Source organism: Castor canadensis, chromosome 9 (genome assembly GCF_047511655.1).
Source record: "Castor canadensis chromosome 9, mCasCan1.hap1v2, whole genome shotgun sequence".
NCBI classification, from domain to species: Eukaryota; Metazoa; Chordata; class Mammalia; order Rodentia; family Castoridae; genus Castor; species Castor canadensis.
In genome coordinates, this window is record NC_133394.1 from 222,134 (window position 1) to 250,129 (window position 27,996).

At 38.9% G+C, this 27,996-nt stretch overlaps 2 protein-coding genes across 2 annotated transcripts in view; one reads left to right on the forward strand and one right to left on the reverse strand.

Annotated features, from left to right (window-relative positions):
- Window positions 1-579: 579 nt before the first annotated feature.
- Window positions 580-27,715, reverse strand: Mfsd8 (major facilitator superfamily domain containing 8). Its single transcript, XM_020156185.2, has 12 exons — window positions 27,386-27,715; window positions 21,869-21,960; window positions 19,717-19,760; window positions 17,856-18,096; window positions 16,181-16,294; window positions 13,897-14,041; window positions 12,835-12,890; window positions 11,082-11,190; window positions 8,546-8,680; window positions 4,956-5,059; window positions 4,623-4,870; window positions 580-2,819 (listed from the first exon to the last, which is right to left on the reverse strand). Exons 1-12 carry the CDS (start codon window positions 27,448-27,450, stop codon window positions 2,613-2,615), a joined length of 1,560 nt encoding a protein of 519 aa, XP_020011774.1. The 5' UTR covers window positions 27,451-27,715; the 3' UTR covers window positions 580-2,612.
- Window positions 27,695-27,996, forward strand: part of Abhd18 (abhydrolase domain containing 18) — a 44,762-nt gene continuing 44,460 nt past the window's right edge. The window contains exon 1 of the mRNA XM_020156187.2: window positions 27,695-27,834. The gene's annotated coding sequence lies outside the window, so the exon portion shown is untranslated. The remainder of the gene's footprint in view (window positions 27,835-27,996) is intronic.

The window sequence follows — 27,996 nt, forward strand, 5'->3', positions numbered from 1 at the left end:
CCCATTCTAGGCCTGACATTTTGAGAGAGATTTTTCATTTAGAAATTAAAACATTTAATAATTAATAGAAATATGTTTGTGATTTAGGTATTATTTTCTTTCTTTAGTGTTTTACTGTTTGTTAGGGCCTTCAAGTCTATGAAGAAGAATCCAGATTTTAGTTTTTTGCTTTTACAACCTCAATAGGACTTTTCTTCACCACCACTGCAGTCCAGTTACCTTTAAAACTAAACTAAAACTAACTTCTTATATTTATTTCTAATTCTGGGAAACCTGTAAGAAAGATCATGCTACCTCAGTGTTCTGTGGCTTTGCCATTGGCTCCTCCCAATCCCAGTCTCTCCCATCATCAGCTGTTCGCTAGTCATTCCTTGGAGAAACATTCCCTGACTTTCCGGTCAGACCTGGCTCCCTTCATCATCACTGGTGTCCATTCTTTCTTCCCTTAGTCATAGTCAGGTATCGTGTACAGTGATGGCGTGTAAACCACACTGGAAGGGGTTCTTATGTCTGGTATCAGAAATTACCTGGTAGTTGGCAGGTAGTTGGTGCCCCCTTCAATATGTATTGAAAAGACGATTAAGGTACAAATTCAGATCTCATTTATTCAGAAGTGAACATTCACAATTCAGACAAAATTACAAATCTGTGGTACTGAGAATTTCTTCTCAAATTAATCTTGAACAGATGCAGATACAGCTTATCTTCATCAAAGTAAACTACAAATTTATGCAGTAACTGGGAAAATTTAAATATAGACAAGCATAGCAACAGAGCAGACACTTTGTATATAAATTCCTTCAAAATAAGAAAATACCCTTCTCAAGTTTGTTTTTTTTTTAAAGTACTATCTATCTTCTTAAATATATACTATTCTTAACATACAGCTTCAGGTCCCCCATCACCTTTTTTTCAATTTTACTCATTTTGTCTTACTCAAGTACTCAACTGGGTTATTTCCTCCTCAGTCACTTCTGCCAGATTAGAGCTGACCTGAATTTTAGTCTCTATCTCTTTAGAAGCTGGGAAATATTTCTATCTATATTCTTTCAGGAAACATGCTCTGATGCTGAAAAGCCGCAGTCAGCAGACTTAAATTTATGTTTCCCAAATATTTCTGCTAACAGGAGTCCTTGGTACAGTGACTCCCCAAATTTACGTCACAATTAGTAACTGATACTACAGTACTTCCTGAGCTCTTTTCCCCATTATAAAAATACAGTGGCTAGACAAGTAACTCCTGCTCCTCCATTCTCTCATCTGTTGTGAGAGTTAAAACTACACATTACACATTACCATGGATGTGGAAAGAACCAGATGTGCTTCCCATTATTTTCACCCAAACCAGGGGGAGCTTTAGGATTAGAAGTGCTCTAAAAATGAAATCCAGAGAAGTGCAGAACAATAGGTAAGCAGGTCCCTGGTTGTGACAACCAGAAACCTGGCTATGGTTCTGATGAATCCACTGACGCAGTCTTGCTGTGGGAGGAGTAGTGTTCAAGGCTTACCATGGAATAACTCCCTATCACAGGAAGCTTCCTGCCAGAGCTGAAGAGACTAGGCTTGCCAGCACAGCAATTGTGCCATAAAGTGTTATACATAGTGTTTATTCTCGGTTTAAAAATATAACTTAAAAGTCAGAAACTTACGGTAAAATATTTACATTTGCCTAATAATGATTGACTTGCATATACATAGTTGTCTACGAGTACTTTATCAGTATTGAACTTACAAAGAGGTAGAAATGTATTTGTGGTGTGATTTAGCCAACTTCAGATAAATCCATAAATTGAGGTCAAAACTACCTCAAATACGTGCTAGCTTTTAGTATGATTTAAAATCATACTAAAATTCTGGGGCTCTAAATCGCTCTGCAGACATGGAATGAAAACAAGTTGTATTCCTCCCTGCCTCTAGAGATAGGAAAGTACTTAAAAGTCTCTCCGGAGATTAAGAACGAAAGTACTTAAAAGTCTCTCCGGAGATTAAGAACCATTTAGCACATTCACATAACATCTGCCTGTGTTTCTAGTAATTTACTAGCACTAGAAAAAACTATAAAAGGTAGTGAATGAAATCCATCTTGATCTATTACTCCTCTTTATTGCTCAAATGTTTGCATTATTGTTGCTCATAGACTGAGCCAGTGAGATCCTGAACTAAACGAAGGCAGGTGCAGTATTAGAATAAAGATTTTCAGGGGGCAGGGGACTGGGCTGGGAGAAGAAAGACTTAAAAAGGTACAATAGGCAGACTAAATGAAGAGTTTAGGTCATCATGATGATAGGAAATGCATCTTACACAAATAAAAATAATAGAATAAAAATTACTTAGGCAAAGTAGTTGTACTGTTTTGCTTTGCCAAGGCTGAGTAACATAGAACCCCCTGGTTCCACTGTCCCATGAGTTTAATGAAAGCATTGCAGTTTGAAGAGCACAGCTTCACACTTAGAGGCTTTTCATTTCTAAAACCCAAAAAGGTAATTTATGATCCAGAATATTTCCATATATCCTACCATTCACAACCCACATTTCCAAATGAGCTCCATCTGCAGGCTGGACCTAGACTAGGAATGACACACAGCAAGTACTTTGTCCCAGTTGTAACTGGCTCACTCCTGAACTCTCCCACACCTCACGGAAAAGGCAATGAGTCTCTTGTAAACTGCTCCCACAAGGGTGATGGTGAGCACCACCATCCCACACACAAGGCTGAATGCCCATCTCGGTCCCAAGTATGTATACACGTGGCTGATGAACACAGGCCCAAGAATCCGTGCTGCACTTCCAGATGCTGTTAACCAGCCCATGTACACACCCTGTGCGGGGGGAGAGGTGGAAGACAAACATAAATATTTAAGTTTAATTATTTTAAAGAATGCTGCCATCACTAAGCTCAAGAATCACTCTACCTTTAACAATAAAAATGTCTATAATAAAGCAAATAGTGAATAACAAACATTTGTTCCAGCACTAGGGAGGCTGAGGCAGGAGGAGCATGAGTTTCAGGCCAGCCTTGACCTCATAGTGAGACCCTGTCTCAAAAACCAAACAAATATGCAAGCTTATTCCAGTAGAGAAACATTCACTTCTACTCTGAAAATGTAAGGCTATCAGTTTATTTACTTTTTGAGACAGGGTCTCCCTGTGTAGCCCAGGCTATCCTTGAACTCAGTACCCTCCTGCCTTATCCTAATGATTTCTAGGATTACTGGCGTGTGACACCACACCTGGTTCAGTTTAATTTTTAAAGAGGAAGATACTATTTTCATTTTGTGACCATTTAAATAACTGCTACTAAAAAAAGTCAGAAACCCAGAAAACAGTCTAAATGTACAAGAATAGAATTCTGAACAAATGAGGGTACATGTAAAATGAATACAATGTTTCCGTTAAAAATAATCCTATAAAGGGAAAGTAAATAGCATGCAACAACATTCACAACTCATGACAGTACTTTTTAGTAGGTTTACAAGAGTATCCGCGCCTAATCCACATTAGGTAAAAACACCCACTCAGAGGCAGAGATGAAGACCGGAAATGGAAGCCTCTGTACTTACCTTCATTTTGCCTTTATGTTTTTCTGATTTTATATAAGTAAGAGTTTTTATGTTTCCTATTTATGTATGTGGCACTGGGGTCAAACCCAGGGTTCTCTACCACTGAGGTAGACTCCCAGTCGCTGACATTCCTATTTAAAATAGCTGTGGACTGGGATGTAGGTCAGTGGTGGGTTCCATCCCCAGCACTGCCAAACAAACTTACTTTAGCAGAACATGGTGGCTCGTGCCTATAATCCAATGCTCACAAAGCTGAGCAGGACCATGAGTCATTAGCCTGGGCTAATAGTGAGATTCTGTCCCCTAATTTTAAAATATACACAGCTACTTTTATGACGTAGCTCAGAGTAGGGTGCTTCCCTAGCACCTGCCAAGGACCAGGATTTGATTCCCAGCACCATGAAAGTAAAATAAAACATACACACCTGCTATAAAGCTTTGAGACTGCTGTTTCCATATTAGTAATTGCCCCTGGTGCCCAATGAAATTAAGCCTAGCTGCAAATGTGGCTATCAACTTTGGTTCTCTTACTGCTGTCTAGTTTAATAATGGTGCAACTGGTAAGAGCTCCTGTCTAGCAAGCAGGAGGCCCCTGAGTTCAAATCCCAGTATCACCAAAAACAAACAAAAAAAATTTTAGAAATTTATGCTGCAGATATTTTTCAGTTAAAATGATTCTGAACTTATAATCACTGAGTTAAGACATCTTTGAGTTCTAATTATGTATACTGTTTGTTAAATTTTAACATATAAATCATGTAAACTCTTTAGAAAAGTTTTTTGTTTTTGTCTTTTAAGCTGGGCATGGTAGTCATCACTCTAATCCTGGCAGCAGGAGGCTAGGGTAGGAGATCAGGAGTTGGAGGCCAGCCTGAACTAGACAGCAATTTGTAGACCAGTTTGGAACATAGCACGAGCTTGTCTCAAAAAAAAAATTGTTTTAAATTTAAAATGCTAAATATGGAAAAATCCCCCAAATCAGCTTGTGATAGAGAACAGTAGCAAAAAAGGTGAGGGCTACAAGTACATTCCACAATTGCAAGGTCAGGACAGCTGGCTCACCTGAGGCTTTGGTCCCAGAATCTTTGAATAGAGCGTGTACGACATCACATTACAAGCTGGATAGCCTACTCCGATTAGCACAGCTGACGTGAGGAACTGGGCCAGGTGGATCACCGGGGTGTACAGGCACCAGGCTTGGTCCACTGGGCAGCCCGTTGGTCGTGCATCATGACCTCCTCCTGGAGACTTCCAAAGACCAGTAATAATTTCCCCAAATGTGGTATTAGGGACTGAGTTATTATGTAAATCTGTAAAAGCAAAGTCAATATAGTGTATGACTTGTTAACTTTAGATATATACAAGGGCTAACATTGTAGAAATGTATGCTTATACCTTCCCACTGTATTTTGGGAAGCTGATTTCCCCAAGGTAACAAGATAAAGAAGCCAACCCACACAAGGATGAGTCCTCCCAGCAGAATCACACGCTCGCCAATCCTGTCAAGAACAGAAACTGTGATTTTAAAAGGAAGAATTATAGTTCCAGTACTTTCATAATTTAAAAACTATAAATAAAATTTTAATATAATTATAGATTATGTATCAATTAATATGAGTGCTAAATATTATTCCCCAATAAAAACAACTCAAGCCAGGTGTGATGGTACATGCCTGAATCCCAGCACCTGGAGAGGTGGAGGCAGAAGAATTGTGCGTTCAAGGCTAATCTGAGCTACAAATTGAGATCCTGTCTCAAAGGAGGAAAAAATGGGGGGGGGGGGGGCTGGGGATGTAGCTAAGTACTACAGCACTTACTTAACATATTCAAGGTCCTGGGTTCAATCCCCAGTACTGGGGGCGGGGAAAAAAAGGCATATTAAACCAGGCATGGTGGTGCACACTGTGATCGCAGCACTTGTGTGCTAGGCAGAGGGATTCAGAATTTGATCCAGCCTGGTTGCATAATGAGTTTGAGGCCAGCCTGGACACGTAGTGAGACCCTGTTTCAAAAAAAGTGAAAACAACAACAACAAAAAATCAGCTCAGACTTTTCTGAAAAATGGCTGATTTCCAGACTGGGACAGAAAATCCAGAAGGAGGCTTAGAAATCTCATACCAGAAAGAACAAAGGCTATTAGTGAATATGAAGTCATGAAGAAAGCACTCACCAATCGGAAGAAGCTGGTCAAATATGTGACAATGTGAATACCAAAAATAATGATAACAATGGGAGCTGGGTTTGGTGGTTCATACCTGTAATCCCGGCACTGGGGAGGCAGAGGCAGGAGAAGCACGAATTCAAGGATAACCTAGGCTATGAGATCCTGTCTCAAAAAAAACAAAAAGAGCTGTTGAAAAATAGGGGGTTGGAGGTAAGGAGTAAGGGAGAGTAATGGAAGGCATTAAATGGACCAAAGTAAAGTAGACTCACAACAGGGATACATCGAGAAACCCCTTTGAACATAGAAATTAATAATGAAAGACAGGACTGTGAAATAGGTACAGTGGGGGAGACATATGTGGGGGGAAGGGTGAACGAAGGAGATTAAAGTGAGGGAACAGGGTTGATGAACTTTGTATACTTAAAATAGAACAAAGAAACTTCTTGCAATTGCTTTAAGTGGGGCGAGGAGGAGGCTGGGGGAGAGATAATAGGGGTGACTTAAACAATATACAATATAAACCTGTTTGGAATTATCATAATGAATCCCTCCTGTTCATTGGATGTAAGTTTTATGATCTAGGAATTCAAGACAGTATCTCTTTTTTGGGAAGTTCTGGGATTGAATCCAGGGCCTTGTGCATGACAGGCAAGTGTTCTACCACTTGAGCCATGGCCCCCGCCGTAAGACAATATACCTTTTGATGTAAGCTCATGATACCACCTGTATTCTTGCTAAAAAAAATTTGAACCTAAATTCATTAAGCTTCTACATCTAAATATCAGTTTTGAAGAAATACAGTAAACAGAGGAATATGTTAAACACCACAGTAATGAAATCAGCAAGATCCAAAATGAGGAACACTATAATGCAGACATCATGTCAGAATACAAAGAAAGATCCAGAAGAAGAAGAAACCTACTGATTAAGAAGTGTAAGACTGGCCAGAGATGGAGCTCAGTGGGAGAGCAACTGCCTAGCAAGAATGAGGGCCTGGGTTCGATTGATTCCCCAGGAATGTAGTAAGAAAAAAAAATAGACTTAAGAATTAAGAGCCTAAGTCAGGTGAGCAAACTGAGGCTGTGGTGGAAATCTGAATGCTGTCTGGATATTGGATGGTTAACGTTTTAAGATGTGATAGCAATGTCATCACTAACTTCTGGAATCAATGAAATATTTGTGGAGGACAGGAAATGATGTATGGGATCACCTTCAAAATAATCCAGGTGCAGGAGAAGAAAGTGTGGACTTGTAGAAGTATAGCTGAAACAAGACTGTCAGAACTGTTGAAGCTGGGATGGAGATTAGAGATACAATACACACTGCTCTCTAGACCTTTGTGCACGTCAGAAATTGTGTATAACAATAAAACACGCAATCAAAACCAAAGGCTTCCAAAAGCAAATGCAATAAATATAAAACAAACAAACAAAACAAAACCCAAGCATCCCATCACCCTCAGAATACCAACAGGCTTCACATACTTCAAACCTGATCTACCCTTAACTATTTCTGCAGCTCTGCTCTGGTCAAACCACACCCCTTCTTGTTCTTATGACACAGCTCAGTATTCTGGAGAAGAGCTCCAGGCCACTGCTCAGGCTGTCCCTAACTTTACTACCATCCCTGCTTGAACATAACTTGTCAACACCTTCCAGAGCAGTCTATCCGATTTGTCACTCTCTATCCTTGTCAGGTGTCACTCTCTTCCTCTGCTTTGCTCCTCTTCAGAGTTCACATTTGTGTTTTTTGGCTTTCCACCACTAGAATGCAAGCTCTTTGAAGCACAGAACTGGACATAGCACTGCTCTACTTTTGTGGCAAGATATAATACATTTGCTATGACTTAACTTGAATACAAAGCAGCATCTATATCTCTATCCCTGTACGTACATCTCGATGCATCTGTCTGGCTCCATAAGGACAGGGATCTTCACAATATCCGCCATAGCTGCTGACCCTATGTACTGACTCAGTATGTGTTGATTGACTTTATCAAGTCTTCTAAGAATAACTAAACCATTAGCACTATCTGACTTTATCAACTAACATTCTACATTAAACTACGTGACAGAACTTAATTTTACATAAACATTTCCCAAAATTGTGCTACTTATAATTTTATAAAATGATCCTTTAAAAAAAAAAAGCTACTGAGTCAAAGAGCACAGAGAATATGTAGCACAAAGAGCTACAAATCATATTTGCCATGATGAAGAATTGCTTTTTTTAGACAGGGTCTTCTTATGTAGCCTCAGCTGGCCAGAATCCCATGATCCTCCTGCCTCATTGTGTGGAGTGAAGTTCAGTACTTTTTGTTTTGTTTTGTTGGGTTCTGTTTTGACACAGGGTCTGGCTATGTACCCCAGGCTGGCCTTGAACTGTTGACCCTCCTGCCTCCTGAGTAGCTGGGATGATAGGCGTATACCACCCACAACCAGCTCAGTTGAGTAACTTTAGTCAGAATTTTCCAAACTTAATGACTGAATCTTTTGTGTTACAAGTTTTACCATAGATGACAATGTTTTATGAAATACACTTTTAGAAATACTTTTCAAAAAGCCTAATATACAGGAGATGTATTAGTGGACAAATATTTACTTTGAAAGATATTTTTGCTTTACCCAAGATAATGCCACAGAGTATGGGAACATCACACTTTCTTAATAAATTCTGTATCTGTTTTCAAGAACTGTAACATATAATGAAAAGAAAATTTGAGATTATTTCACTAGGACATTCATTTTCACTGTTAGCTCTGTCCCATGACTCATTTTTTAAAAAACAGATGTGAGACAAAAACCAAAAACATGTAACTTACTTTTTGGAAAGTAATTTAACCCCAACAAAAATAAGAACTGCCTCAACTCCAAGAGCAGCGAGTATTATTCCATTGTACAGTACGGCTTGTTCTTGAGTCCAAGCGTACATGTCCATTGTCAGAGGAGTAAGTATTCTGAGAAAGACAAAAGATGAAGGACTTGTATTTTATTGAATCATAGTGACTGTTACTTATAATTAAGTGTATGTTCAAGAATTTATATCCCTTTTAACAATGACACAAACACATTTTGTTGATCTATACTTAATCCTGACTTCACTTTTATTTTTATATTAATTTTAATTATTTAATAATGGAGTCATCTTGTAAAAAAGTCTGAAACACAGGAAAAAGAAACAAACCAAATCAATCATAACCCCTGCATTCTAACTAAATAATCACGGTTATGGTTTGGTTTAAATCGATCTCTTTCCTTAGCGGAACTCGGATTTTTTTTTTTTTGGCAGTACTGAGGTTTGAACTAAGGGCCTTGTGCTTGCCAAATAGGTGCTTAACCATTTAAGCCACTCTGCTAGCCCAACTTTGAACTTTTTAAGATGGGGCTCGGCAGTGACTAGCTTCTCTGTGTAGAGTTATTTGTACATAGTGACCAGTGCTCCCCACTAAGAAGCCTTTGGAGGGCTGGGATGTAGCTCGGTGGTACAGCACTTGCCCAGCATGTGCGAGGCCCTGGGTTCGATCCCAGCAACAAAAAAGAAAAAAAAAAAAAAAGCCTTTGGAAAGGTAAATTTTAAAAGTTGTCATGTTTTTCAAAATCAGAAAAAGATTTCCATTTTGCTGAAAACCCACTTTCTGGGTGCTCTTATTTTCTACTTGTCATGGTAGTATGTATGTTACCAGCTGTTCAGGACTGTTCTCCATAACAAATCTAATATTTTAATTAATTTAATTAAAATGTCCCCATCTAGTTCCTTTTATATGATAATATAAACAAAAAATAAACATATTACACTGCTAAAAATAAAAAATAAAATGGTCTGGGTTTTTTTTGGCGGCACTGCGGTTTGAACTCCAGGCCTCACACTTGCTGGGCAGGTGCTCTTAACCACTTGAGCCACTCTACCAGTTGGTCTCTTTTTCAATGCAATAATGTTTCATGGTTAAGTTGTTAGAACCTACTGGACTTTTTTTTTCTCTTCCCTAGTCTCTTCTGTCCCTACCTGTGAATGTGTATACTTTCTCCCTACCTCTGACTCTATTACATGACTATCTCCTGTCTTGCCAAGTTTTGTTTTCCCATAGTCTACTAACTGACTACAAAATGGAAACTATATTTAAAGGTTTTTTTTTAAACAAATAACCAGTATTTTAAACTTTAAAATCTGGGACATTGATGTTAAAAAATAGACTTAAACATACAATTAGCATGTCATGTAGTAAGTCCACTTCTAGGTATGTACACAAGTCAGAAAGACGACGCTCTCACAGACACTGGTGTAGCATTGTTGAAAAGAACCAAAGTGTTTTCCACAGAGAAACGGACAGGTAAAATGAAGTTTATGCCTACAACGGAATGTTATTCACCAGTTATGAGATTCTGATACATGCTAAGGCATGATGAGCCTTGAAAATGTGCTAAGCGAATACAGCAGACCCAAAAATAAAGTTACTGTATGATTCAGCTTACGTGTGGCACCTAGAATAGGCAGATTACTTAAGAGACAGAGGTAGAAGCACAGGTCACCAGGGGCTGGGGTGGCAGGTGGGGAATGACTGTTTGGTGGTGCAGAGCTTCTACTGAGGCTGATGAAGGCTCTGGAAATGGATGGTGCTCATGGTTGCACAACACCATAACTACACTTAATAACAGTGAGTTTTATTTCTTTAAAAATAGTTAAAATGGTAAACTTTATGTTATACATATATTGCAACAATAAGAAATTACCCCAAAATAAAATATGAAACTTTCATATATCTCAGTAATTTTTAAAATAAATACACCAAGCATGTGTGCATGTACTGACATAAAAATGTTGTAATATGAATATATTACAAGTGAATAAACCAGTGTTTCAAATATAATATCACACAACCTATGCAAGCTTAACAGATTGTTTTTTTTTTTCTCTCACAATTGCAAAAAAAAGAAATGGTGCTTGAAAAAATACAAACCAAAATTTTAGCAGCAGTCACTCCATTTAAAGGAGAAAATGGAGAAATGCAGTATTTTTACAGTAAGAATGTACCATTTTATAATCTGATAGGAAGGTATTCTTAAAGTGAATAAAGGCCAAGGAAGCCTACACAGGCAGTTATTTTTGTTGACACCCTAGTTCTTGTTTCTTTTTCAGTGAAGGATTAAATAGAGCTAAAATTGACAGACTGACTCCTGTATACAACTTATAGAGCTTAAAGTTAGTTGAGTCACGATACAAAATTTATATACTTTTATATCATAAGAAAAATATCCTTATATAAGGGTTTTTTAAGACCATCTATCTACCTAAGTAACACTGCAGTAAGAAATACAGATGTACAAGTATTCAACTTAGGATGAAGACTGAATAAAACTTACGTTTCAAAAAGGGCAAAAATAAATAGCACCACAAAAAATAGAACATTTGTGGCCACAACGGCAACTTGGTCAATATTTCCTTGGGGAATCTGAACTTCATCTGTATTTGCTGTAAGAAATAGAAGAAAAATTACACTTAGTACATACCTAATTTTTCTGTTGATGCTCAAATAATGTGGAAATTTTATGTAGCTAATTCTATGAGTAATTAAAATCATTTTTAGGTCTCAAAGCAGTTTAAAAGTAACAAGATTTATATGACACACATAATTTTTCAATGACATTTAAAAACAAAGTGAATAAATATTCATCCCAGGAGATGTACTGAAATTCTATTATTACAGGAAACACTAAGATCAATTTTCCATTTCCACTTGCAGATTTTTTTCAATCTTAATGTAAATCTTAAACACAATGATTTAATAGCGAATTCAATAAACCAGTGTATCAAGGCAAATCCCTGAGGAGGAATCCCTCTTCCAACACCAAGTGGAGGTGGAAACAGTTTGCTGTACTGAGGGGGAAATAAGCACCTTTGGCACTCAACACAGGCTCTGTCCTTCCCTTCTAATCACACAAAGAGAACTGGCTGCCTCTCTCCACTCTTTTCCAGGGTAGTCCCTGGACTGTTTGGGCAAGCCGTCCCTGACTCTCAGTCATTACCCAGAAGCCTGTCTTGACTGCCCCAGGTTGGACTGGAGTTTGCTTCCAGGTGCTCAGTTTCCTGCAGCCTCATCCAGCAATGCCTTGGGTGAGAAGTGTAGAAATGGGTCTAATTCCAAGCACTTGATAAGAACTTGAAGGAAAGGTTACATTAATATATCGATTCAAATGCTAATTAGAAATTATAATCCCATCCCATGACAACCTCTTTAAACTAGAGTACCTTTAAATTTAAACATTTATGCAAGTTTTTAGCAGATGCATTTTATTCAAGCATTTATTAAAATTTAAAAGTAATTTTACATGAAAATGCTTCATAAACTCACTGAGGGCAAGGACCAAGATTTGTTCTTTCAGACAGGAGGACATTCTCCAAGGAGTGCACAATTGGTAAATTATGGCTTATTTGGTGAAATATACCTGCTTACCAGATTGGATACTTATTTATAAGTCAGAGAAAGATCTAAAGGACGAAGATGTGTATTTGAACAATGTAAGAAAAAAACTTTAAAAAGAAATAGCACCTGTTAGCATAATTTAGGGTATTAACAACTACTGGAAACAGAAAGACCACACTTATTGAGCTCACCCCAAAGTGCAAAAGTTTTAGGGTCCTGGATCTTTGAAAGTAAGACAAAGTGAATTACAAAAACACTTGAGGTCAGCACTGGGGTTTGAACTCAGGGCCTCATACTTGCTAGGCAGGCACTCTGCCACTTGAGACATGCCCTAAGCCCTTTTTGCTTGGGTTTACTTTTCAGACAGGGTCTCATATTTATGCCAGGACCGACCTAGAAGCCCAATCTCCTACTTCTGCACCTGTATAGCTGGGATTACAGACATGCCATCACCATGCCCAGCCCAACAAAGTGATTTTTAGCAATGGTTTCAACCTTGCCAATCATGAACACCAAATAGCTGATATGTCTAAGTGTGTTTTTAAAATAATTTAGTTACCTTTCACCCTGAAGATCTTCCCCAATCACCCACTGTTTTGTCCTCAGAAGCAAAATCCAAGTAAATACCAGACAGAATAATTAGAAACACTTTGATAATGTTAAAGTAATTTACTCAAATAGGCTAACAGTACCTTCCTCAAAATTAATATTTTTACACTGTCTTCCTGAGTCATCCACACGATGTTCTCTTAAAAAGAAAAACAGAAATATTGTATTTATATGTATGGTATAGTTTGTCTTATTGGCTTCCAAGCAATAAAATTATTTCTAACGAATATAAACTAACAAGCTTAAAAATTACAAGTTGTATATTTTGATAGTATTGGGGTTTGAACTCAGGGCCTTATGCTTGCTAGGCAAGTGCTCTACCACTTGAGCTATACCTCCAACCCTTTTTTTTTTTTTAACTTTAGGTTATCTTTTAGATATGGTCTATAATTTTTGCCCCACTTGCCTGAGTATACCTTCTACAGTCTCTGGGGCAACTGGGACTATAGATGTGCACCAACACACCCACTTTATTTGTTGAGAAAGGGTCCTGAAAACTGTTTGCATGAGCTGGCCTATAATCTCAATCATCCTGATCTCTATCACCTGCATAGCTGGGATTAAAGGTCTGAGCCACTGTGCCTGACTTTTTGTTTTTTTTTAAGACAACGTCTCACTATGTTGCCTAAACTGGTCTTAAAAACCTTGGGCTCAAGTGATCCCCTGCCTTAGCCCCTGACATTATTTACAACCGTTTTTATGTAAAGCATCCTAAAGAAATATAAAGTCACAAAACTTCTGTAGTTCTAGAAAATTTCTTCTAATATATAAAAGATTCTACAAGCATGAGGCTGTGTTCAACCCTCAGTACCATCAAAATAAATGTTAAAAGAGAAAAGAAATACATACAAGTAGATTGTGAATTTAAATATATACAAGTAGATTAAAGTCTACAAAATCTACGAAAACACTGCTTTCATGCCATTCCCGTACTTGGAAACATAGTAAATTAAGCAAGCCCACACCTTGACTCTTAATCTGTTCTTGTTTATCTGCTTTTGTTTATCAAGTGTCTTATTATAGTCACTAGTACTACATGCTTTAGCTTATCAAAAACAGACTTCAGAGGGGTAATTACTCTTCTATAAAGACATTTATTAAATTTTACAATCTACAAAAGTAGCTTATTGATTCTATCTAATTACCTTAATATGGCGAGGATCAGAATAATATTTAAAACTCCCAGAATGGCACTAAGTAAAACTGGTGCTGTGTACATGTTTATCTGCAGCTTAATGGTGTCCCATTTCACGCCTTTCTCTCCAATGAGTGCAAAACAAGTCTGAAAAACTAATTGAAATAAAATGTACACAGAGGAATTATTATATGGGAGGCATAGGCTAAAAATATGTGAAAGACACTTACCACAGACCTAGAAGTAACAGGGAATCATCCATCCACATCATGTACTTTCAGTAGAGGCAAGAGACAACTTATTCTTTCTATGTGTAAGGCACAGATATCTGTATAGCATGTTAAATATGTATGACAGACATGTGGAGTTAAAACTTTATGGGGGATTGAGTACTTAGGGGAAAAATGACTTAAAAAATTCTTTAGGGAAACAATGAAAAAAAGCTGAGAAACACTAATGTACACACATACCAAGGATCAGTTTCCTGTATTTGCGGAGAGAAGTGTTGGGGATTAGACTGGACCTTGAGCATGCTAAGCATGATTCCATCACTGAACTACACTCTCAGTCCCAGCATCTTCTTTAAACAAACAAGCAAAAAAACTATAGGAAATTTTATATAATTTGTTCAATAAATTATAAGAGGTTAATCAACTTCTAAGAAAGAAAGCATCATATTTTAGGTTCAGAGATTCTAAGATTCTAAATATCCTTGTGTATGTGGTACCTAAATTACATATAGTTAACATCACTTAAAATTGGAGCTGTAGGACTGGCTGTGTGGCTCAGTGGCAGAGCACTAGCCTAGCACATGTGAGGCCCTGGATACAATCCCAAGCACTGTTAAAAAAAAAAACAGGGGCTGGCAGAGTGGCTCAAGTGGTAGAGCCTGCCTAGCAAGTAAGTATGGGGCCTTGAGTTCAAACCCCAGTACTGCCCAAAAAAAAGGATCTGTGCAAAATTATATTGAATAGTACAGTAGCACAGGTTTGCTCTCCTGATTTAGATTTTATATGCAGCAACAATTTGAATGCAATCTCGATGTAAAGCACGTATGTTGGTGCTTGCTAAGAATGACTGGAGAGTCTCTCAGCTTATGTCTATTCATCTACAACACAAAACGACTACAGAACACAATTGGTGAAATCTTTTTCAGGGAGTCAATAATACTTTTTGGGGACTTAAGTCTGTATCAAATGCTGTGCTATATACTGAGGGAAGAATGAAAGATAAAAAGACCCAAACTATGTTCTCACGCATTTTACAACACAGCACGGAGGTGCAATTATTCTACATTTACGCCCCTGTTTGTTCCAGAATACTAACACAAAAAATATTAGATTTGGGTAAACCTATGAATTAGACACTCTTCTGTTGAGCCTTTTAACTAATTAATGTATTTTTTGGCTAAATAGAAGTAATGGAAACTGAGGGTAGGGGTGAGGTGTTAATGATGAAATAAACTGAGTCAGATTCAAACTGGTAATATTCATACCTACACTGTTTGAAGCACTGGCCAATTATATGGTTTCAATATTACTGTAGGCATAAAAATGACTGATTTCTGTACTTGGCAAAATTAATTTGCCTTGGGAGAGTAGTAAACCTCAATTTTATACTCAGCAAAAAGATGAAAGCTTTTGGAAGAAGACAGTAAACATTTTCAAGTTTTCTTCAAACTTGAAAAATTCTTGAAGTATGTACAAAAGGTAAAAAAATAAAGAACTTCTGATAATTTTTCTCAAATTCTTGGTCTGAAAGAATTTTGTTTCTGGGTTGGGGATGTAGCTCAGCAATCTAGCTCTTGCCTGGCATGTGTGAGGCTCTGAGTTTGATCCCCAGCACCACAAACAAAAACAAAAACAGACTTTTGTTTCTAATAGATGGGAAAAGAAAACAAGCCCTTACAAAGCTGTCAGGCTAAATTATCACTTGACAGAGGTTAGAAAGGGTTAGGTCTAACCCACATTCCCATTTACTATCTCGGTTGACTTTGGTGACCTCATCATCTGTAAAAGGGGACAGGTAGCACTTAACTTACAGAACTGGTGCCAAGATGAAATGAACGTGGCCTCACCGCTCAGTCCTAGGGACATGGCTCAGTGGCAGAGTGCTTCCTAGCACGAATGAGGCTCTGGGTTCCATCCTCAGTACCACAAAAAGATCCATACATCTTTTGAGTTTCCCACCTTTTCCCTTTAGCCACAGGTTTTAAATTTGGATTACATTTAACATTTGAACCTCAAAGGTTTTTCCAGTTCAAATTTAAGTAATGCCAAGTGAAGAACACCTACCTGGACCCAGAATAAAACCTAATGCTTGACATGTGCTTGTATTTGCCATGGAACTTGTTCTTTCCTGAAGAGAAGTAGCACCAGCAATATATGATCTAACAACCGCCACGTTTCCTAAGAAAAGATACAATAATCCAAGGTAAAGGAAAATATCCTTCCAGTTAATTTGGCTTTCTACAGATGAAACACATTAACAGTTCTGCTTCCTCTTCATGATCATAGAAAGCATGTTAAACAAATCTGTCAATTAATGGAACAGAGTACTTTTACTAATATGAAAATACAGGCCAGGAGCAGGTAGCTCATGCTGACTACTTGGGAGACTGAAATCAGAAGGATCAAGGCCAGCCTGGGCAAACAGTTCAAGAGATCCCAGCTCTAAAATAACTAGAGCAAACTGGACTGGAGGTGTGGCTCAAGCAGCAGAATGCCTGCTTTGCAAAAGTGAAGCCCTGAGTTCAAACCCCAGCCCTCCAAAAACAAAATAAAATGAAAAAAAACCCACAGTTTTAAATAAATTTAAGAATATCACTGGACACTGGGGGCTCATGGCTGTAATCCTACCTACTCAAGAGGCAGAGACCAAAAAGATTGAGGTTGAGGCCAGACTGGCAAATGTTCTCAACACCCTATCTCAAAAACACCCAACACAAAAAAGGGCTGGCAGAGTGGCTCAAGTGGTAGAGTGCCTGCCTAGCAAGCTTTAAGCCCTGAGTGTAAACCCTAGTACCAGCTGAGCGCTGGTGGCTCACGCCTATAATCCTAGCTACTCAGAAGGCAGAGGTCAGGAGAATCACGGTTCAAAGCCAGTCTGGGCAAATAGTGCATGAGCCCTTATGTAAAAAAAAAAAAAAAAAACCTTCACAAAAATAGGGCTGGTGGAGTGGCTCAAGGTGAAGGCACTGAGTTAAAACCCCAACACAGCCAAAAAAAAAAAATCAGACTTTTTTTTTTACTGCAAGAAAAAAAAAAAAAATCAGACTTTTTTTCATTAAACACCCAGAAAGCTCTGAATAGCATTCAAATGATTATTATCATTTAATTAAAAAGAAAGATGCTACAAACTACATACATTGACCTGTAATTTAAGAAACAGAAAAAATTCACTAACAATTTAACTCAAAAATTTTATTCAACACTTATTATGCTCAAGAGACTTTGCTAGAAGCCACAGAATATTAAACTCTCTTTAAAGGCAAAGGCTCACTATCTGATTGGTGAGAAAGGATGAAAACAGTGCAAGACTATTAGCAAGTACCAGAGACAAAGCAGAAAAGAGAAAGATCTACTAAGAGGTGGGGTAGCCTGAGAGGACCACACACTTAGTCCATGGAGTTAAATTTGCATCTTGGAAGGTGAAGAATCATGGGAACAAAAGAGAACCTATAGGTAACGGGAACATCATGAGCAAAGGAAAAATGACAGGAAAGACTTGTCTTTAGGAGGAGAGAGCTGTATGTTGAACTATGTGATATGAGAACAAGAGGTTGGTGGAGTGGCTCAAGTGGTAAGAACACCTGCCTAGCAAGCGTGGGGCCCTGAGTTCAAACCCCAGTGGTGCCAGAGAAAAAAGTGTTGGGAAAATGAGAAGGAATAAAAAAGGTGAGGCAGGGCTAGGAAAATAAGGAGGATTGTCAACTTGATATGACCAAACACATACATGCAAACACATTACCTGCTCCAAATCCCACCAGTCCACGAGCAACCAACATGTAGTACTTATTATGGGAAGCTGGGACGTGGACATACGCATACAGGCAGTTGGCTGCCACGGAAATAAAGATGGAGACAATCAGAGGTTCTTTTCTTGGCCTATAATTAGACCATAAACCAAATATAGGTGATGCTACCATTTGGCCAAGACTAAATGAAGCAATAACCCAGCCCAAAAAACTTGCATCGGCTGTCTGATCAATCTGCAGAAAAAAGTACAATGCTTTAAGAATTGTTATCCAAGAAAAGTGTTCAGCTTTTGGTAATTATGAATAAAGCTATGTAGACATTTGTTAAAGTTTTCAAATCAGCTGGGTAAATACCTAGGAGCATGACTGCTAGACTGCAGTAAAATGCCAAACTGCATTCCAAAGTGGCTATGCCATTTCCATTCCTACCTAGAACCCTTGCTTAGTCTGGCACTTTTGTTGAAACCATCTCACCATCCTAACGACCCAATAGGGGAGTTCAGTAAACTGTCTGTAAACACACTGTTACGACACTTGTGCTAATGATAAAAAGATAAGGAAATATAGTTGTCTCTTGGTATCCACAGAAGACTGGTCTTAAAATCCCAGAAGAATACCAAAACTGGTAGCTATGCACATCCTTTATGCGAAATATATTTGCAGATAACCTGCACATATCTTCCATATACCTAATGCAATACAAATGCTCCATAAATAGCTGTTATTTAGAGAATAATGACAAGAAAGTCTACTACATATTTAGAACAGATGGTTTTCTTTTTTATATAGACAAGCCTTCTGACCCAAACTGAGGCTTTCCAGAGGAGGTGATACTAAAGCAAAGACCTGAAAATTAGGAAGGAAGGAGGAAGGTGGGGGAAAGAAAGAGAATGAAGGAGGGAGGAAAAGCATTCCAGAAAAAAATGTACAAAGACATGAGGAGCCTGGTTCACTTAAGTAGATGCGTCCAATAAATTGTTGGTTATATATCTAACATAAGCCAAAGCTCAGGAATGAGTTGATAAAGAAGAATACACAAAGAATTTAAGAATAAACAATGAGGGTTAAGAGAAAAGCGAGGACAGAGCAATGCCATGGGCATTAAGAGATGGTTTCAGGAAGTAGGGAGAGGACATCAATGTTAAGCATAATCCATTTGTCACCTAAACTAAGGACTGAAAAGAATACCAGACATGTATAGACTTTTCTCTTGTCATTACTCTCTAAACATAAAGTTTAACATCTTACATTATACTAGCATTATACATAATCTGGAGATGATTTAAAGTATATGCAAGGACATGTGCAGACTACATGCAAACACTGTATCATTTTATAATAGAGACTTGAACATTCACAGATTTCAATACCTCTGGGGGGGGTCCTAGAAAACAATCTTCCAGGAAAAGCAAGGGACAAATATATATTACCTATTCTATACACAATGTTTCCTCAGAACCCAAATTAATTCTGTGGGAAAACCATGGCATTACTCTTCAAAAGTATCATCTACACATTTTGGGAATTCAGACTATATCTAGTATAGTTTCCTTTTTTACTAGGGAGGAAGAAGAGATGGGATGTAAGATGGTTTCTAAGCAGGTAACAACACACCTACTTTTGCCTATGACTGTCAGGCATAGTCACATATCCCTGGCACAGCACCCTTTACTTCACAGGAGTTCCTGTTTGCACAATAAAGACTATGGGCACCTCATGAAAGCCTCTTTTGAGATTATTCTAGTAGAGATTAAACTACAGAATACCAAAGAGACCCTCTAGAAAATGTTCAACTACTTAAGAGTCACCACTACTACAGTTACTACAGAGAAGAATACATTGAAATGTACAAACCTTTTGGAGATATGGCCATATTGACATTATCACAATAGAAAACCCTGTGAAGAGGCAAACATGGTTATTTATAACAACTTAATCATTATTACAGATACAAATTTTCAAAGTATAGCATGGATTTTAAAGTATCATTCTGAATCTACAAATTTATACACACAAATACCTAACTTATAAAGCAGTGAGATTTTAGTTATTGAAAGGAAAATAAATGCTTAAGACTGGAAAAAAACATATAATTATACTTCTTGACTATAATTAATACAGTAACGGTAGAAGACTTATTTTCCTTCTCATGTGCCTTTAAGTGGAAATTACTGATGGTTTTGTTAAGTTTTATAGCAGACATGAATGGGAGAAAGACTACTGTACTTGATACAAAGTGTGAGGCTTGTAGCCTGAATTGTTTGGGAAAGACAAGCCATTTTGAGGGAGCTGTGGCTGTAAAGAACCACATACTTCAGAAGAAAACTCATTATTTCTGCTAGCCTTTACTGCCTGAGAACTGTGAAGATGATAAACCCAGTGCCATTTGTCAACTTTATTTATTTATTTGCTTATTTTTTCTTTTTTGTGGTGCTGTAGATCAAACCCAGTGCTTTATTCATACCAGGTAAGTGCTCTACCACTGATTTACAACCCCAGCCGTATTTGTCAATTTTAGATGTTAGACAAATACAATCAGTAATTATAAAAAGCTTATTTAAAAAAACAGCTTTATAACCAGGCATGATGCCACATGCCTATAATCCAAGCACTTGGGAGGCTGAGGCAGGAGGACTGTGAATTAGAGGCCAGGATGGGCTACATACGTATCCTGTCTCAAAAAGAGTAAAGCTTCACTGAGACATAATTCACATACCATACAATTCACCCATTTAAAGTATATAATTCGGGGTTTGGGTGCTTGGCTCAAGTGGTAGAGCACCTGTGAGACCCTGAGTTAAAACACCAGTACTGCCAGAAAAGAAAAAATAAAGTTTAAACTTTATAATTGGCAGGGTACAGTGGTTCACACAGGATGAGAGATCAGAAGAATCATATTTCAAGGCTAGCCCAGGGAAAAAGTTAGTGAGACTGCATCTCAACAGACAAGCCAGGCATGCTGGCTCAAACCTGCAATTCCAGCTAAACAGAAGAGTAGGTAGAAAGATAATGGTTCAAGGCCAGTCCAGGCAAAAGGGGGCCACAACTTACTACCTATAAAAGCCCAAACCCTTTGCCAAGCGTGGTGGCTCATGCCTGTCATCTTAGCACACAGGAAACTGAGGCAGGAGGACAGGATTTTGAAACTAGCCTGTTTTTTTGTTTGTTTGTTTTTGTTTTTTGTGGCACTCAGCCTCACACTTGCTAGGAAAACACTCTACCATTTAAGCCACTCCACCAGCAGCCTGGGTGACATAATAAAACCCTGTCTAAAAAACAAAGAAAGCCCAAGTCTTGTTCACTTCTCCACAATTTATTATCCTTTGGTAAAGGGCATAAATATCAGAGTCTAACCACTTCTTTGGGGTTTCACTTTTCTATTAAACCCCATGTTACATTAAAAAATATTAACACCAGGGCTGGTGGAATGGCTCAAGTGGTAAAATGCCTGCCTAGCAACCATGAGGCCCTGAGTTCAAACCCCAGGACTGCAAAAAAAAAAAAAAAAATTAACATGAAATAAATTTGAATTTTTTTTTCCTGTAAGTATCTTTTGTCAGCTTAGTTAGGATAAAGGACAAGTTCCTCCCTGACAATCCGTACAACAAACTACGATTTAGCCTTAAAAAGGAAGGAAATTCTGACATGGATGAGTCTTGAGAACATTATGTGAAAAGAGATAAGCTAGTGAGAGAAAGTAAAAGACTGTACCATCCTCTGATTGAGGTTAAATTCACAGAAGTAGAAAGCAGAGTGGTGGCTGCCGTGGTCGGGGAGGGAGAAACGGGGATGTAGGAGTGTAAAGTTTCAGTTTTGAGAGATGAAAATGTTCTAGAGACTACACAACAATGTGAGTACACTTAATACTAGTGAGCATAAAAAGGGTACAATGGTAAATTTTATATTACGTATTTCAGCGCAATCAAATATAACCTTAGAGTATTAAATGAGGTTAATGTATATGTTGTTTAAATTATAAGAATTCTCTGTGACTTGTACTACTTACCTACACTGCTTAGAAACATGGTAAGATACAGAACCCTAATGGATCTCCATCGGCTCTTGTAATGCTCTTCACTTTCTGTGCCATCCCATTCTCTAGGCAGAGAAAAAGGTAATACAAATTGAGCATCCCTAATCTGAAAATCCAAAATCAAAAATAATGGCATGATACCATAGCTGGAAAATTCTACACATGACCTCACAGGACACGCTGCAGTCAAATAATGATTATTTAAAATCACTTTAAGTAATTCAAAATCTGGAAAAATCCAAAATCTGAAGCACTTCTGGTCCCAAGCATTTCAGATAAATTTATACAATTTGAATATCCCTTATCTCATTATAAGCAGATCTTTATATATAAGTAATTTTATCTTCTCTTCCCTAGAATGATAGAAATTTATTAATACTCATTTCTGCTGCTCCACTAACTCATCTGTGAATAAACATTATTTTTTAATTTCCATGGACTACATTTATATATCATTGTATACATGTATCTGGGAGACACAAGATATTGTTTTATCTATCACTGGTTGATGTGTACCTAGGCTGATTCTGTAACTTGGCTATTGTGAACAGTGCTGCAACAACATGGGTGTGTAGGTGTCTCTACTGCATGCTGAGTTACAGTCCATCAGAAACATGCACAAAAGTATATAGCAGGATCGGATGGTAGTTCTATTTTTAGCGTTTTGAGGAATTTGATACTGATTTCCACAGTGGCTACACTAATTTACGTTCTCACCAATAGTGTATGAGAGTTCCTTTCCCCAAATCCTCACCAGAATTTGCTGTGTATGTTCTTGTATTCTGACAAGGGTGAGATGGAATCTCAATGTTGTTTTGATTTTCATTTTCATTTCCTTTATGGCTTAAGGATGTTGAACATTTTTTCACATGTTTATTGGTCATTTGTACATATTCTTTTGAGAACTGTCCAATTCATTTGACTACTTATTAATAGGATTAATAAGAAAAGGTATGCACCATTCAATCCCAGAGCACAGGTTATAGTATCAATTCAAGACACTGGGTTAATATTACACTGTTAGTGAATCCATTACTATTTTCTGGAGATTAAAAATTAAATGCATAATCGCTCAATAAAAGGTACAATTAAATCAGTCTGAAAAGTTTCAAATAACTGTTTTCCTCAGATCTTATCTAAGCTAGGGAATTGAGAAGTAAACAATTTAATTATGAAGCTAGGCATGAGTGGCTCACTCTCAGGAGACGGAGAGCAGGAGGATTGAGGTTCAAAGCCACCTCAGGCAAATAGTTTGAGGGACCCTATCTTGAAAACAAACAAACAAACAAATCACAAAAAAAGGGCTGGTGGAGTGGCTCAAGGTGTAGGCCCTGAGTTCAAACCCCAGTACTGCAAAAAAAGAAAAAAAATTAATTATGAAAAATGTAATAAAATTAAGAGACTCCAACTTCATTTGGAGCTAAATAAAAAAATCTTTCTTGTCAGACTTGGTGATGTACACCTGTAATCCCAGCATTCAGGAGACTGAGGCAGGAGGATCTTGAGTTTGAGGCCAGTCTGGGCTACATAGCAAGGCCCTGTCTCAAAAAAAAGAAACAAAAAGCTCAACAAAACAACCCACAAACTTTCTTCTTTTAATAGCAGCCTTTAAATATTGAAGGAATGAGAAAATTAAAAATTGTAATTTTGTAACCACTGTCTCTGCAATTGTGGACACATGCCAGGATAATCAATGGGTCCTGAAAGAACTGGATGAAAGATTGTTGAGCAGGTGGAAAAGCTAAGGTCAGTGAAAGGTTACACAGGTGTTCACTGTACTGTTAGCTCAACTCTTCAAACTGATTTGAAATTGTTCAAAATAAAATATTTGTTCCTTTTTATTTTTTTTTTAATCCTTGCACCTTCTTGGAGAGTAGAAACATAACTTTCTTCAATAAATTTATCATACTTTTTACATCTTTTTGATTTTGATGATCAAACAAACCTGTTAGATAGCACAGACTAAATTTCCAGACAGTTCTTATATAAGCAGGGGGTATAAGGTGAAATGTGGCACTTCCAAGGTGCCACAAGGTTTAACATTTTTATTACTGTCTATCATCACTGATGAGTCTCATATTACTTCTTATTTATTATTATTCTTTTTTTTTTGGTGAGACTGAGGCTTGAACTCAGGGCTTTCTTTACACTACCAAAGTAGGCACTCTACCACTGGAGCCATACTGCCTGTGCATTTTGTTCTATTTTGATAGGGGGTCTCAAACTATTTGCTTAGGCTAGTCTTAAACCACCAACCTCCTGATCTCAGTCTCCCAAGTAGCTAAGATTATAGCCCTGAGCCACGGGCACCCAGCTCTGGTATTACTTCTCCATTTGTAATTATCCTTCAAGCAAAATTATAGTGCTACAGGGTTTTATCACGTTCAGCATTTCTATTATAAACCATGATCCCCCAAGACACATGCTGATCAAACCAGTGATTTAAAAACCAAGAACATAAAATATACTAGAATGATCTGATTACCAGAATAAGCTACATGAAATTTAATAGGAATAGACAGGTCCGTGGCTTATGCCTATGAACCCCAGCTACTAGGAAGGTGAAGCTTAGAAGGATCTCAGTTTGAGGCCAGCCCAGGCAAAAGAGTAAGCACAACCAAATAAACTGGGCTTAGTGGTGCATGCCTGTGATCCTAGCTATGTGGGAGGCATGGGTAGAAGAAGGAAGTGGTCTAAGTCCTGTCCTGGGCAAAAATGTGACACCTACCTGAAAAATAATTACAACAAAAAAGGACTGGAAAAATAGATGAAGTGCTAGAGTGCCCACTTAGCAAGTGCAAGGCCCTAAATTCAAACCCCAGCATCACAAAAATAAAAATAATAGGAATAAATAAAAAGTGCTCCATTTCAGTTAAATAGATTTAGTATAAGACAAGATTTAGTACAAGGACACTTGACTAAATACCAGTACTATATTTATAAAAACACACCTTTGGATTTATCACTAAAGAACAAAAGAAACCCATATTCAGATAAGAAAAAGAAGGGTATGTTCATTAACAGAACAGTGTAATGCTATAACAGTTATAGAAATAAGCTGAGAATATGCTATAAAGATGTGCACTATAAACTAGTGGTACATGCCTGTAATCCCAGCACTCAGGAGGTAGAGGCAGAAAGATCTTGAGTTCTAGGCCAGCCTTCATTACAGAGCAAGTTTGAGTCCAGCCAGGGCTACATAATAAGATCCTGACTCAAAAAAAGAGAGAGAGACAGAGAGACAGAGAGACAGATAGATGCACTAAAAGAACAGAAGCACCAGTAATGCTCCTTTTACAGAGACTAAAGCAGTAAAGAAAATTTGAAAGTGCCTGTAACATTTTATGCCATTCTAAGAGAGGGATACAAACTATAGTCTACAGGTCAAATTTAGCCCACACCTGTTTCTGTATGGTTTGTGAGCTAAGAACAATTCCTATACATGAATATTTGTTGTCACTGTGATAACAGAAAACTCTTAAGGACCTCTAATTAAAGAAAACGTCATCCCTTTAAAATTCTCTTGCTCTAATTAATGGACCTATGTTACAAAACAATGTACTCACTTATTATTACATTTAAAATTTCATTACCAAAACACTTTGAGGAACTTGTATTCTTGTTCTCTATATATCTATATAATATCCTTGGTTTTGCATCTTGGCCTGTACAAACCTGAAATATTCACCATCTGGGCCCTTACAAAAAAAAAAAAGGTTGTAATCCCCATTCTTTAAATAACACTCTATAAAGGAAGTCAGTGGGAGCACAGGAGACTCAAGAGAAGGAGACATTATCAATTTATAACCAACGTTGTTAGTCAGGAAGGGGTGCTGGCTAACTAGACTCATGTTTGTGCATTATAGTCAAGGAAACAAGGCCTGCCAATTAGTTGTACACAGGCTCAATTTACTAGGGAATGAAACGATGTTTCTAAAGACAATATACTTGTTGGCCTATTACGAACATACTCCCTTTTTATTTTTAAAATGCTACATCTAGAACCACAATCTGAGGAACTGTTTATGGTGAGCAACCTCTAAGTTTAGATGGACCCTGTGAGCATCAGACAGTCACATGGAAGAAACTGAAGCTAGTTAGGAAAAAAAATCTCTTTTTAAGTAGGCCTATTTGGACAGGTTATAGAATGCACAATGTATCATAAACCACATTTAATATGATTAAATATTAAATATTATGTGATCTGTGGAAAAGAAGCAAAAAGGACTGAGAAATACAAATGTCTCAAAGTCTATGCACTTGACTAATAGGAGAGCTCTTTGGCCCTGAGGGCCTCTGGGTTGTAAATGCACAATTCTATTAAGTAAGATACTTGGTCTAACCCATAGTAAACTAGAAGGCTAAAATAAAGCTAGGCTAAAAAAAGGTTACTAAGAGCATCGAAAACAGGTAGCTGACAGATTTCAAAAAACATGCTGAGGGACAGTCTGCCAGGGACAAACCAGGCAGAGAAACCAAAACATGAACACTTTCTTAAGTAGAATGAGTACAGAAGCCAGCACTGCCACGCGCCCCAGAAGGCCTGAAAAACATTGTTCTATTGAAAGGCATTTCAGATTGATGCTCATTTTAACGATCTCAAGATAAGGTCAAGTAAGATACAAATACGTTCCACAAACTCTGTTTAGTAAATCAGGGGACACAGGGTTTCAAAGTGCATCAATTAACAGTTTGTTGCTGAAGAGGAACAAATGAACAAAAATGAAGATTCACACGGCAGAAATTTAACTCTGAATTTATTAATTTACTTAACATAAATACTTGAATAAATGATAATTCTGTTTTCCTCTGGGCAAAAATACGTATTTAATTGCGCAGTGAGACAAAGGCTAAACATTTCTAAAGGCTGCCCATAAACTAGTGTCAGAATAAAATTGTAAGATCAAAATAGCGACATGTTATGCCTTCAATGCTTAGCTTAGTCTTTCTCTCGTACGTGCGGCGAAGGACGAAGGGTGAGCCCACTTTAGACAGACTTATTTGCCAGCAACGCATCAAGAAGTCTGGAGAACGGTCTGCAGGGAGGCTCACAGAACAGAGCAGAACAGAAACAGAAGGTCGGCTGCTGCCCGGGTCGCAGCTCGAGTCACAGCCGCAGCGCGGGCTGTCACCAAGGGGCAGCGAGAAAGACGCCGGCGCGCACGCGCGAGGGGACGGGCGCAGGACGCAGGCCGGCCAAGACTGTCCGCAAATGGGCAGGCTCCAATCAGCTTACCGGGGCTGCTGACCCGGCTGCCGCGGCCTAGTATCCCAAACTTCGATTTTCCGCTATTCCCAAATAAATTCATTAACGGAGAAGCGCCTGTCAGGAATTTCTGAGTCTGTCCACCGCTCCGCGCCGCCCGACGCGCTCCCCTGCAGCGGCACCTGGGAGGCAGCGAGAGCTCGGCCTGGTGCGGTGGACGCCGGGAAAGGAGCGGGTCTCAACCTCGCTTGAGGGCGAGGATACGTCCACGCGTGTCAGCTCACCTGCTTCCGGGTGTACGGTCTCCCAGGAGCGGCTCCTGCTCCGCCTCGATCCTCGAGCTCGCCATGGTTGCTGCCCTTATGAGTGGCGTACGGCCAACTCTCGCGACACCTGCCGACGTCAATCTCTGGCCGCCCGCAGCCGTCAAAACAAGCCGGCAAGGGGCGAGCGGCTGGCGGCCGGAAGTGGGCGGGGCGTCCGGGGTGAGAGGCGGAGTCGCTCGGGAGGCGGGGTGGGATCGAGTGTACAGGAACTGGGGCGGCGTCCACGCCTCCTGCCCCGCCGCCGGCCCTGGGGCCTGTGCTCCTGCCTCAGCTGGCGAGCTGCAGTACCCGGCTTCGCGGTTCCTGGAGAGGCTGCAGTAGCTGCGGTTGGGGCTCAGGAGAAGTCACGAGAGCGGTGGTGCTGGGAGGCTTGGCCAGCTGGACAGCAGGCGTCCGCCACGCGGCCGGTGAGTAGCGCGCTGCGTACGTGCCAGGCGGCAGGGAGCGGAGGGAGCGCGAGCGACGTGCGGGTCCCGGGCGCTCCGCAGGCGGGTGGCGCGGAAGGGGGCGGGGGGTGCTGCACCTCACGTTCTCCAGCCCCGCTGCGACTGCGCCGGGACCCGAGGTGA

Excerpts from the sequence above, each read along its gene's own strand:
- Mfsd8 (XM_020156185.2), bottom strand. The coding sequence starts at position 27,450 with ATGGCGAGCTCGAGGATCGAGGCGGAGCAGGAGCCGCTCCTGGGAGAC. Across the intron at positions 18,097-19,716 it reads TATGGCCATATCTCCAAAAG|ATTGATCAGACAGCCGATGC; the intron begins GTTTGTACATTT and ends TTTTTTCTGCAG. Across the intron at positions 2,820-4,622 it reads TTCTGGGACCAAAGCCTCAG|GGTGTGTACATGGGCTGGTT; the intron begins GTGAGCCAGCTG and ends CCCCCCGCACAG.